This window comes from Xyrauchen texanus, chromosome 36, assembly GCF_025860055.1.
Source record: "Xyrauchen texanus isolate HMW12.3.18 chromosome 36, RBS_HiC_50CHRs, whole genome shotgun sequence".
Classification (NCBI taxonomy): domain Eukaryota; kingdom Metazoa; phylum Chordata; class Actinopteri; order Cypriniformes; family Catostomidae; genus Xyrauchen; species Xyrauchen texanus.
Genome location: NC_068311.1, coordinates 3,140,992 through 3,153,718, shown reverse-complemented (window position 1 = coordinate 3,153,718; position 12,727 = coordinate 3,140,992). Strand labels below are relative to the sequence as shown.

The window sequence follows — 12,727 nt, the reverse complement described above, 5'->3', positions numbered from 1 at the left end:
AAAGATATTCTCTCGGATAATACTGTTAACCTTCTAACTAGGAACATTACAAAATATACATTTGATAAATTATCGTTTTTTAATCATATCGTTCACATAGATTCATGTATTCCATCAATACAAATGCTGTCTTGAAATCAGGGCTGGACTGGTAATCTGGTACACTGGGCATTTTCCCGGTGGGCCGACGCACTTTTGGGCCGATAAGTGGCGTGATGGCCATCGGGAGAACTGAGCGGGCCTGTGGTTCAGCCATGAAACGTGCCGAATGGGCCGAGATAAGCAACAATGAGCCACAGAACGGACCACAAAAACGCCGCGAGATGCAGAAAAGGACAGCGAACACGTCCCCCATGCCCCAACCCAACTCCCCACCCCGTTCAACAACATTTGGCTAACCAAAGCCTGTGTTCTGGGTCTCTCTAGAGCTAAAACGTCCTTAGTCTCTCTTACTCGTTTGGCTCTAGGGCTGGGCAAAAATATAGATTCGCCACTTAATCACAATCTTCATTTGAAGGATCCTCATGTCAATTCTTAATATCCCAAGACTGCTCTTGCTTTCAATCCCCAAACCTCACCCTTAATCACATGCATATGCAGATAAAACTGTGTGTGATTAGCCACTGGCAGGTCATTTTAATTTTTCACTCGTGCTGCCCGAAGAAGTTCGGCATCGAGATCTTTTCACTGCATGCTGGGAGTAAAAATGTAGATTCTTTCGATGAAATGTGTGCCCAAAGACAAGACCCACGCTTCATGCAATCCATATGTCTTTGAATAATGTCTATTTTAACACCCTTTCTGTTCTCTACGGTCAGTTATTGATCAAAAGCAACAAAAAATAAACATTTAATTCTAATCACACATAGCATGGATGCTGTAAAGTTACCATTGACCAAAACAAACTCTTCTCCCTTCTGTCGAAGTCCCTGCCGCTGGTCTTAAAGAGACAGTACCATTTTAGAACTTGTTCTGTGTATCAATGTAAATACTTGTGTGGCAGGGCGTGATTCCACACACCTGGCCCCTAATCGGGCTAATCAAGCCTCAGAGAGGGATAAATGCCGACTGGAGACTGCAGTGCGAGAGAGAGAGATATACGGGCAGCTGTCCTACACCTGTGTGTTTGTCTTTTTGGGTTCAGTTTTATATTAAACTATTATTTATATTGTCAAACCGGTTCTCGCCCCCTCCTTTCCATTAACCCCCTTTACACTGGTGCTGAAACCCGGGATGGAGGACGGATGTGCCATGGTAGGGTCCTCTCCACTACCATCCACCCCAATGGAGCAGCCTCGGCCATCTGCCGGGGGACGGAGGATCCCGGCCGCCTGAGAGCAGACGAACGGCCGCCGACCTCGAGGGAGAAGGGTCTCCTAGCCGACCACCTGGAGCATGTGGGGGAGGCCCCTTGTTTCCTAAGAAAGCAGCGGGGCATTCTGTCCACCAGGGGCCGGAAGACTGCCTCCAATCTGCCTGGGGAGGTGCTGCTGTCGTCCATTAAAGGGTGGAGGAGTTGCCGAGGATCAAGCTACGGCAAATCGGAGAACTGGCGTGTAAGTCTTTTTTTTCTCTCTCTCACCCACTTCCGCTCTGTATTGGCCTTTCCCCTCTCTTTTTTTAAATGTTTTGTTAATTTGGCATGATCACCGTTACGGTGTGTAGGTGCCACACTTTTTTGTTTCCCTCCCCTTGTCCCCTCCCTCATTTAGGTAGACGGGGATGACCTGCTGGCAGACGGAGCGGAAGGCACACACCTCCCCAGGGAAAGGGGGGGGGGGGGTGTACGTCATGCCTTTGGCTCCCCGGCCTGAGAGAATGAGGGAGGAATGTGACAGGGTGGAGTGCGGGCCGGGTCGTGATTCCACACACCCGGCCCCTAATCAGGCTAATCGAGCCTCAGAGCGGGATAAAGGCCGACTGGAGATGGCAGTGCGACAGAGAGAGAGTTACGGGCAGCTGTCCGACACCTGTGTGTGTGTTTTAGTCTTTTTGGGTTCAGTTTTATATTAAACTATTATTTATATTGTTTCACTGTTGTGGTGGTGGTGTAGTGGTCTAAAGAACATAACTGGTAATCTGGTAATCAGAAGGACGCTGGTTTGAGCCCCACAGCCACCACCATTGTGTCCTTGAGCAAGGCACTTAACTCCAGGTTGCTCCGGGGGATTGTCCCTGTAATAAGTGCACTGTAAGTCACTTTGGATAAAAGCATCTGCCAAATGCATAAATGTAAATGTAAATATTGTCAAGCCGGTTCTCGCCTCCTCCTTTCCATTAACCCCCTTTACAACTTGTCAATAGGCATGTAATCATCAAACATGTAACAAAACATCCAGTATATGCAATTTAAAAGAATATTCCACGTTCAGTACAAGTGAAGCTCAATTGACAGTTCTTGTGGTATAATGTTGTTTACCCCAAAAATTAATTTAAACTCATCCCTCCTTTATTTAAAAATAACTCAAATGGAGATTACAGTGAGGCTTCACGCTATTCTCCGCGGCATCCACGCACAACTCACCACACGCCCCACCGAAAGCAAGAACCACATTATAGCGACCACGAGGAGGTTACCCCATGTGACTCTACCCTCCCTAGCAACCGGGCCAATTTGGTTGCTTAGGAGACCTGGCTGGAGTCACTCAGCACGCCCTGGATTCGAACTCACTACTCAAGGTGTGGTAGTCAGCGTCAGTACTCGCTGAGCAACCCAGACCCCCTGAAACGGTGAGTATATTAACGTTTAAAGATTGGCCCCATTCGCTTCCATTGTAAGTGCCTCGCTGTAACCCAGAGTTTTGCAAGCTAAAGGGGCAAGTTAAACTTAACTTTGATATTGACCTGACAAAGCCTTGGTTTGTTGATGGTTATACAGACATTATAAAAAGATAAACAGTCAGTTAGGTTGATAGATAGTCTGATAGATGGATAAATAGACATTCCCGGGTTATTTTGGCTGGTTGCGAGACGTCTTTAGGGTGTCCTAGTTATTGCTACAGTGTTACAAGACACATCGATTGGTCTGTCTAACACGACTGTGGCGCGTTTGGTGGATGTAGCTTGAAATCTTGAAGGAGTTACAATTGATCAGTTTGGTCTTGGTTCAGTGGTTTTGGAAAAACACAAGACTGTCTGTAGAATAACAGTGAGGTTACAACATTACAAGGAAGCACTTTGTTGATACCCTTCAAGCATTTTGGTTGGGGATTGTTATGAAGGGTGAAGTGCAATTAATTCAGCTCGAACCATTTCACACCTCCTTTCATCCATCCATTAACTTTTTATCTTCTATCAGTCCATTGTTTCTGTTGATTCTATTTTCCTCCCTATCTTTTTCTCTTCTCTCTCTGACACACACACACACACACACACACACTAAAACATTTACTGCCACACACACAAAGGTCATGACACACCCATCCATTTATATCTCTCCTCTCTTTCACCTCCTCCCTCTCTTCACCTCTATTCACCTCTACTTCTCCGCATGTCCCCCTGCATTTGACAACATATCATTCCCGTAATTTCTCCATTTCTCCCTCTTTCATTAAATAGATCCCACCTTATTCTCCTCCCATTCTCATTCGGTTCTTCACTCTCTCTCCCTCTCTCTCTCTCTCTCTCTCTGCGCTCAGACTCATTCAAAGATTGATTTTGCTCGGTGCTTTAAAGCGCTCAGATAAAGGTATGTTAGGATAAAAGAAAAAAAAAAAACGTTCCACTCTGTATTCTCTTCTGCATGCCGAGGAGTCGCTTAGGAAACGATTACCTACACTTCTCTCTCTCTTTCTCTCTATCTATCTCTCTTCACACACACACACACACACACACACACACACACACACACACACACACACACACACACACACAGAGCATTCCCAAAGCTGTCAGTATTCCGCTGCTGATGAGGGCTAAAAGAGCTGGTAGACAGCCAGTGCAGAGATACACACACACACACACACACACACAGTTCTGCATCGGTACAGCAGCAGTTTCTGGAGACTCGGTCTGGGCGTCCAGCACTCTAGAGCAGGAGAGGTTGGTACCCAGTGGGAGAGAGGTTAAACTGGGATTGACTCTGAAGGTCCCTGTCTTAGTACTGCACTGAAAACACACACAGTCAAAGGTTCCTCAGTGGTTCTTAGGATTAGCATAGAACCCTCTTTTAATGAAGAACTCAGATGAAAATGTTCTCCATGTTCTTTAGGTCAGTGGATGGGTTTCTGGGCTCTGTTTTGAATGTCTCTCTTAAGGCTGCATATCGATACAAAGTTGCTAATTTGATTCCAATTTCGATTCTATTTTGATTCTATTCCGATTAATTCGGGTATGTTTCAGTTATAGGGCTCTATTTTAGTAAGTGTGCAAAACTCAGCGCTACATGCCCCAACTGTGCGCTACGTCTTATCCAATTTCCCGAGAGCGCTACTGCTAAGCGGTAGCAGTAGCGCAGTAGCAGTTTCCTTGTCAGCGCAAAAGCAAAGATGTATTACGTTTGTGCTCATCTATAGCTCATGATTTATTTTTCAATTATTATAATGTTTATATTTACAGTTGTATTTATGATCTAATGTGTATTGGTATTTTTCCACCTGTTGTCATAGGGTGATTTTTAAGTCACTGCAAAAGGGGACAGTGGAAGATGTTGGTGAGGGTAAAATGTTTGTTTCATTTGAATTTCGAGTTACTTTTTTTGATGAATTAAATTGATGCGTGCTGATACAATCACTGTTTTTCCTCTTTTTCTCCCGATACGGAATGCCCAATTCCCAATGTGCTTTTAAGTCCTCGTGGTGGCATAGTGATTCGCCTCAATCCGGATGGCGGAGGACGAATCCCAGTTGCCTCCGCGTCTGAGACCACCAACCCGCGCATCTTATCACATGGCTGGTTGAGCGCGTTGCCACGGAGACATGGTGTGCGTGGAGGCTTCACACCATCCACCGCAGCATCCACGTTCAACTCACCATGTGCCCCACCTTTCTGAACCACATTATAGTGACCACGAGGAGGTTACCCCATGTGACTCTACCCTCCCTGGCAACCGGGCCAATTTGGTTGCTTAGGAGACCTGGCTGGAGTCACTCAACACACCCTGGATTCAAACAAGCGACCCCCAGGGGTGGTAGCCAGTGTCATTTACCACTGAGCTACCCAGCCCCTGATACAATCACTCTTAATACTAGCCATGATTTGTGTGTCAGTAGATGAAAATGATTAATAACTTATATACATTTTCCATGCGTATAAAAAGAGTCATGTTCAACAAGGACGCAGTTAATGCACAAAAGAATGTCCATATTTCTATTCTTCTAATTAATTGCATACAGTCCATTTATACTACCATCTCCTTATGAATGTGCTGTCTTTGCTTATATTGCTGGTGCATGAGGGAATGGACTATATAATAGGATGCAGAAACATTTTATTGAACCACCAGCTTAAATTGAACTTATCCCAGCCCGTTAGCGCCTTATATGCGCGATTTCGCCGAACCCACTTGCGCACATGCTTACACAAAAATACCAAAACTTCATGGCCATGCCCACTGACTTTGCACATATGACTTATGGCATAGCGCTGCTCTTAGCACTAGCGATCTCTTAAATTAGGACCCATAATGTCCATTTTGCTTACATATGAAAAATTTCTATACCACAACAAAACAGTTCTCTTTAAGTGATCTTTAAGACTCTTGTTAATTGTGTAGCCGTTATTTGTCCAATTAATCTCGTTTCTTAAAATCTCAATATCTTTTGCTGTAATTCAGGGGCGGGGTCATTCAAATGAAGATTGCGATTAATCCATAAATATATTTTTAAACAGCCCTAGTCTCCCTTCAGGGCTGGACTGGTAATCTGGCATACCAGGCAGAGTTAAGCAAGGGTGTCTAGAACTCAGGGCTGGACTGGTAATCTGGCATAGTGGGCATTTTCCTGGTGGGCCGACACACTTTTGGGCCGTTCAGGGGTGGAATGTCCATCAGGAGAAAAAAGCAGTCCGGTGGTTTGGCCACGAAACGTGCCGAATGTGCCGTGATAAACAGCAATGAGCCACCTTGTCCCGGTGGGCCGACTCACTTTGAGGCTGATCAGGTGCGGACTAGCCATTGGGAGAACTGAGCAGGCCAGTGGGTCTGCCTCGAAGCGATACGCTAAAATGAGCCGCTGCATTATGCAGAACAGACAACAAAACGGCGCCGCGATATGCAACAACTTTTGAGCAGTTACTTCCCAGTCCAGCCCGGTCTCCCTTATATGACACACCCAGAACAGTTGAAGCAGCCTCTACTGAATCAAGTATTAAGCAAGGGTGTCTAGAACTCAGGGCTGGACTGGTAATCTGGCATAGCGGGCATTTTCCCAGTTGGGCCGATGTACTTTTGGGTCGATCAGGGGCGGAATGTCCATCGGGAGAACCGAGCAGTCCGGTGGTGACAACGTGCCAAATGGGCCGCGATAAGCAGCAATGAGTTATGCAGAACGGACAACAAAACGGCGCTGTGATATGCATAAAAGGACAGCGAAACCCCCGGCTCAACAGTTGGGCCAGTTGCCATGTAAAATTGCAGGCCGATATCTCTTCCCAGTCTAGTCCTAGAACTGTTCTAGCGTAAATGAAAGGAGTAAATATGGCGAAATCATACAAAACATATTAATTTGGACGTGGACAACTGCTGTAAGAACACCACGCAAATATGTGAACAAAAATGCTGCACAAGCTCAATTACACAATCCATTGTGTTACAAAATGTGCGTTAGATATATAGTAATTCTTAACACAATTCTTATAGCAAGTACAAACAGAGAGAAGTCACAAGCACACTTACCAAAGAATGCTGAAAAACAGTCAAGAGTTGATATTTATGTATTTGCAACACACTGAATCAACAAAAACAGTTGTTCTTTAAAGCTATAAAGCTGCAGTGTGTAATTTCTTAGCAACTGGTACCACTCATTCCTCAGCACTCCCCATCTGCCATTGGCATGACGAACAGATAGTCTCGCCCTAATGTCACGCCATTGGTTGAGTCAGAAGTCTACATGTCAGGCCGCTCCAAAAAAGTGTCTCTTCAGGAAGTCAAAATAGCACTAGCATACTTATAGTTGACGGTGCACATTAAAAGCGCTGTGTCAGACCACACACAGTCAGACTGTTCCAACACACACAACTTTGATTGACATGTGTCACTCACAGGCATTGGTGACAGCAAAGCTGTTGGCGGTCTCGATGTTGTCAACATGTGGAACCAGGTTGAAGGGTGCTTCACTGGCGTTCGGACTTGTGTTGTGTAGAAATATGGCCAAGCGGAAAGCCGTGTATTCTTGATCCGTGTTTCTTATAAACAACCCACCTGGAAAGAGAGAAAGAAAGAGTAAACAATTGCAGAAGGAAAGATGCACTTTTACGTGGCTCATGTTTGCATCGAGGCAGTTTAATGGTGAAATGAACACTAGAAGAACTGCACTAAAAATTACTTTTATTCACTTTCACACAAATCATGAGTAAAATGGTCGATTATCAGTTCATAAACATGTACTTTCACCCTGTTCCTCACACAATGCTTTTACTATAGAGCATCAGGGGGATTTCTCCTGAAGTCCTCTATCATCTCCACTGTTTTGAGTGTGTACAGTTCTAGGTTGTTGTGACCATACCAGACAGCCAGCTGATCAACCTCCCTTCTATATGCAGACTCGTCACCATCGCAGATGAGGCCGATGACTGTGGTGTCATCTGCAAACTTCAGGAGTTTGACAGTGGGGTCTTTTGCAGTGCAGTCATTCGTGCACAGGGAGAAGCGCAGTGGAGAGAGAAAGCATCCCTGAGGAGCACCAGTGCTAATAGTGAGTGACCCGGATGTGTGTTTCCCCAGTCTCACTAGCTGATGCCTATCTGTCAGAAAGCTGGTGATCCATTAACAGATTGGGGTGGGCATGGAGAGCTGGGTCAGTTTGGTTGAGAGAAGATCAGGCATGATGGTATTAAAGGCTGAACTAAAGACCACAAATAGGGTCCTTGCATAAGTCCCAGGTCTGTCGAGGTGTTGCAGGATATAATGCAGTCCCACATTGACAGCATCATCCACAGACCTGTTTGCTCGGTAAGAAAACTGAAGTGGGTCCAGCAGGGGTCCAGTGATGTCCTTCAGGTAGGCCAAAACCAGTCTCTCAAGTGACTTTATGGCCACCGATATTAGAGCGACAGGTCTGTAAACATTAAATCCTGTGATTCGGGGTGCATTTGAAGCAGCAGGGAACTTCATACTGCTCCAGTGATCTATTGAAATCCGTGTGAAGATGGAGGCCAGTTGGTCAGCGCAGACTTTAAGACAGGCAGGTGAAACACAGAATGGGCCTGAACCTTTCCTAGTCTTTTGTTTCCGAAATACCTGGCACACATCCTCCTCACAGTTCATAAGTGCATATTGAGTAGCAGGAGCGTGGAGGGGGGTTGGTTACAGGAGGTGTTGGTGTGTGTGAAGTGAAGATCAGAATGGGGAACGGCTGTGACATTAGGCTTTTCAAACCTGCAGTCAAACACATTCAGTTCATCAGCCATTAGTGTACTCTCTACAGAGTGAGGGGGTGGTGTCTTGTATTTGGTAATGCTTTTCAGGCCTTTCCACATAGATGGAGGTTAATTGGCAGAAAACTGTTTTTTCAGCTTTTCAGAGTAGCTTCTTTACATATAGAAAGTCACACCTGAATATAACGCGCACCTGGTCAATATCGCAGAGCACTCGCGTCTCATGTATGGCCGTTTGGAGCAGCCTTGATGAAGGGTGTAATAAAAGACATACGTCACTACCACTTTATCTTCGCCTAAATCGTTACCATGACACGCAGTTGTTCTATCAACTGGAATCAATTATTTATTGCTGTTAATTTGTTGCAAATAAATACTTTTTGTAAAACATTGCCTTTTGTGTGTTATTTAAAATGGCTTACAGTTACTTTTTTAATAATAATACTACTACTACTAATAATAATAGTAATAAAATAGTAATATTTCTATACATAAATGTATATAAAATACATGATTGAACATTTCCCGCCAAAAGTTATTTTGTTTTAGTAATAAATATTAATAAACCACAGGGTTCAGACTAGCCTAAAGGAAAAATGGGCCCTGTTTTTGGAGAATCTCTCTGGTTATTATGGCTGTCTACTATCTTATGTATGAGGATGAATGTAAACTGCGGAGGAGAAGTATCTGTTATAAAAGGGCTAAAGCGCTCGCCCAAGCTTTTGAACATCTAATATGTTCTGATTGACAACCTTGCTTTAAAATATATCCCAAGGACACGCCATCAGGGTCACGTGATCATAAACGGTCCAATTACCTCATCGAAGTAATCATCGCGTGTTCGATAACGGCCATGTTTAAGGGCCCTCCATGGAGGGCTTGAGTTGCCGACTCTCGTTTGAAACACCTTCGTGTGGTGTCCCCTTCCCGCAGTGCCCTTCAGGGGCACAAAACACGCTCTTTTATGAAGATTGAATTACCTCAGGAAATACAGATCTCTATGCTTTTTAACTCTATGCTGTATACAAATAAGCTGCTTTTTTTTCAAAGCAAGTTTTAGATTTATTTTATCAAGCTGTGTAAATGTAGCCGATTCTCTCTTAATTGAACTGATATTTACAATGGAAACTTTCATTTCTTTACTTGGATTTTATAAAGAATATAAAGTAATACAGTGAATGCAATCCCATGAATTATAAATGTCGTCGTTTGATAACCGTGGTATACCGTGAAACCACGACACGTAACATCCCCTTATTTCTACAACTAATGGCCAGCTTCGTCCAATCACGGCCAACCTTGTTAAAATAAAACGATGCATTATAAATGGTGAATCTATGTACTGATAACATTGTCTCATGTCTGTCAAACATGTTGAGTGATCCAAACATCATTTGCAGCCTGAAACTGAACATTTTACTGGATGTTAGGAGTGAACGCACTTTACTGCAGCTATAGGATGCTCCCTTGCTCCCTATTTAGTGAACGACCTCCAGTGTGCTGTCTGTCTGCACTGGTCTCAGAACAGTTTGAAATGCACCTTATTTTCATCCTAACTCCATATAAATCCTCTGAAAGCAAAAACATTTTCTCAATGTGACATTTCACAGTAAATGTAGGATTTCCAATGAAAACTTGTGCTGTTGTACACATTAGTGTGCATCGTGTTTAACAGAGTGGCGTTTCACGATAATTCACTAACATGTTTAAAACGGCATATCGGATGAAACTAGAGACTCTAATCTTTTGACTCAAAAAGGTTTCAATGTAAAAACGTAATTAGGTTTTTTACCAGAAGTAGTTTCGTTGGCGTTTCTCCCAAAGACAAACTCCGCTGTGGTCAGCGCCATGTTGTTTCATCACATGACATCTGAGCTGATTAAGTGTTAGAATTAAGGTTTAGGGTTGATTGGTTTTTGTTCATTTAAAACTCAATTAACCATAAGTCATATGGACAACATTTATGATACTTTTATGTAATTTTTTGTTCTTTTTGGAGCCGAGTACGAAAAAGAGCAACATTCAACATTCTGCTAAGCATCTCCATTTAAGTTTTGGAACAAATGAGGGTGAGTAAATTATGACAGAATTGTCATTTGTGGGTGAACTATCCCTTTAAGCATTGCAAAAAATGTCTCTGTATGAAAAATCAGTCTTTGCTGTACTACTCTGTACTCGGCAGGGATGATGTCACGTTATCCTCCAATTCTCCTCTTTTAATGACTTTTGGTGGACACTTTGTCTAAACTGCAGCGTGAGATCCCATAATGTGCTTTTATTTGCAAACAAAAACAAACGTTGTGCATTGCAGCGATATGTAAATGCCAGTAGGCACTGCATGCATGTGTGTGCATGTGGTATGTGTGCATCTCCGTCTCTCTCTCTTTCTCTGTGAGTGTGTGTTTTCGTATTTAGCGTTTTAACTTTATCGGCAGTGCTGTCAAAGGCGCGCAAGTCAGCGGCCGCATCTCATTAGGGCGCGAGACTCTCCATCTCAATGAGCAATGCGGTGACTGAGGGACACACACCCAAAACAGAGACAACAGTGTGTGTAAGCGAAAGAGAGGGGGTGGGTGGCCGTGTTAGTGGTTTGTGGATATTAATCAGACACAGAGCTCTAATTCCATTGAAACGGGAAACTTTGATCGTACTCAAAAGGAAGAGGGAATTCCACTCCACATCACACCAGTAGAGTAAGACAGATCAGGAGAGACAGAATACTGCAGTGATGCTCTAAACTAGAGGGGAAAGGTACAAAGGTGCGCACACATGTAGTATACATCAATGCGCTTATAGCAAAGTCCCCGTTTACACTCACCTTTATTATGTGGACCACACAGCCACACTAGGATAACACATAATGACAACTATAATACATTGAAAACATAATTCCACCCCAATTTAAAGTGCAAAGAAAATCAGCAATAGGTTCTCTAAGCATGCAATACACTCTTAAGAAAAATGCTTCTGAATAGCACCAGATTAGGGTACTTTGCATGGCTGTAACCACTGCACATATTGAGGGGGACACACTTATCCCCAACACTCTGGAAAGTGGTGTACCGATGTGGGTTCTTAAACTTAGTTTTGCCTATAAGTATAATAGATACTTATGTGAACACTTTGCTTTATAATACAAATGCAATAGTTACTATTCATGCACATGGTGTAACATTAGTAGCATTTATTGCATAATGCAGTCTATACTTTTGTCTATAGCCTAATGTAGTTGAACTTATACAGAACCTTTTACCTTTTTAGAATAATTTATCTATCTGTCTGTCTGTCTATCTGTCTGTCTGTCTGTCTATATTTCTATCTATCATGTTGGAAGTGTTGTAACTCACCGATTTGGACACTGCTTGGAAAAGCCCCTTCATTAAGTCCCCACAGCAGCGGAATCAGCAACAGGATCCGCATTCTGCCCGAATCAGAATGCGTCCGGACACATGGATAGAGAGATGGATGGTGACGAGAGAGTGTGGCGGAACCCAAATGAAAAGAAATAAATAAATGAATTTTCCCGCCAAGGGAGTTTCAACAATCCATCCTACTAGGCAAGCCGTCTGCTCCCCGCAGTATCCACTGGAAAGAGAAGAGAAGAATCTGTCTGAATAGCTTGAACGCTAAGAGAGAGAGTGAGGGTAGAGAGAGAGAGAGAGAGAGAGAGACAGAGAGAGAGAGAAGGTGAGAGAGAGATAGAAAGAGAGAGAGTGTAAGAGAGAGAGTGAGGGGTTAGAGAGAGAGAAAGGGTAAGCGAGGGAGAGAGAGAGGGGGGTTAGAGAGAGGGTAAGCAAGAGAGAGAGAGGGGGGGTTAGAGAGAGAGAGAGAGAGAGAGAGAGAGGGTAAGCGAGAGAGAGAGAGAGTGGGGGTTAGAGAGAGAAAGAGAGGGTAAGCGAGAGAGAGAGAGAGAGAGAGAGTGAGAGAGAGTGGGGGGGTTATAGAGCGCCTCTCTCTACCCCCCCCACTCTCTCTCTCTTACCCTCTCTCTCTCTCTGTCTTTCTCTAACCCCCCACACTCTCTCTCTCTCTCTCTTTCTTGCTTACCCTCTCTCTAACCCCCCCTCTTTGTCTCTCGCTCTCTCTCGCTCTCTCTCTCTCCCTCGCTTACCCTCTCTCGCTCTCTCTCTGTCTCTCGCTCTCTCTCGCTCTCTCTCTCTCTGCACTCTTTGGCTCTGAGGACTTAAGCCATGTT

The 12,727-nt window shown here is 44.0% G+C and overlaps 1 protein-coding gene across 5 annotated transcripts in view; it reads right to left on the bottom strand.

Moving 5' to 3' along the window:
• The window catches only part of LOC127629589 (glutamate receptor 4-like), a 128,815-nt gene extending 116,702 nt beyond the window's left edge, over positions 1–12,113 (bottom strand). For all 5 annotated transcript variants that reach the window (XR_007968784.1, XM_052106696.1, XM_052106699.1 and 2 more), the window contains exons 1-2: positions 11,880–12,113; positions 7,199–7,357 (exon numbers count right to left, since the gene is read on the bottom strand). Coding sequence is in view for 4 of the 5 variants with exons in the window: in XM_052106696.1 (XP_051962656.1) it covers positions 7,199–7,357; positions 11,880–11,952 (232 nt within the window). In the remaining variant the exon portion in view is untranslated. The remainder of the gene's footprint in view (positions 1–7,198; positions 7,358–11,879) is intronic.
• Positions 12,114–12,727: the final 614 nt, after the last annotated feature.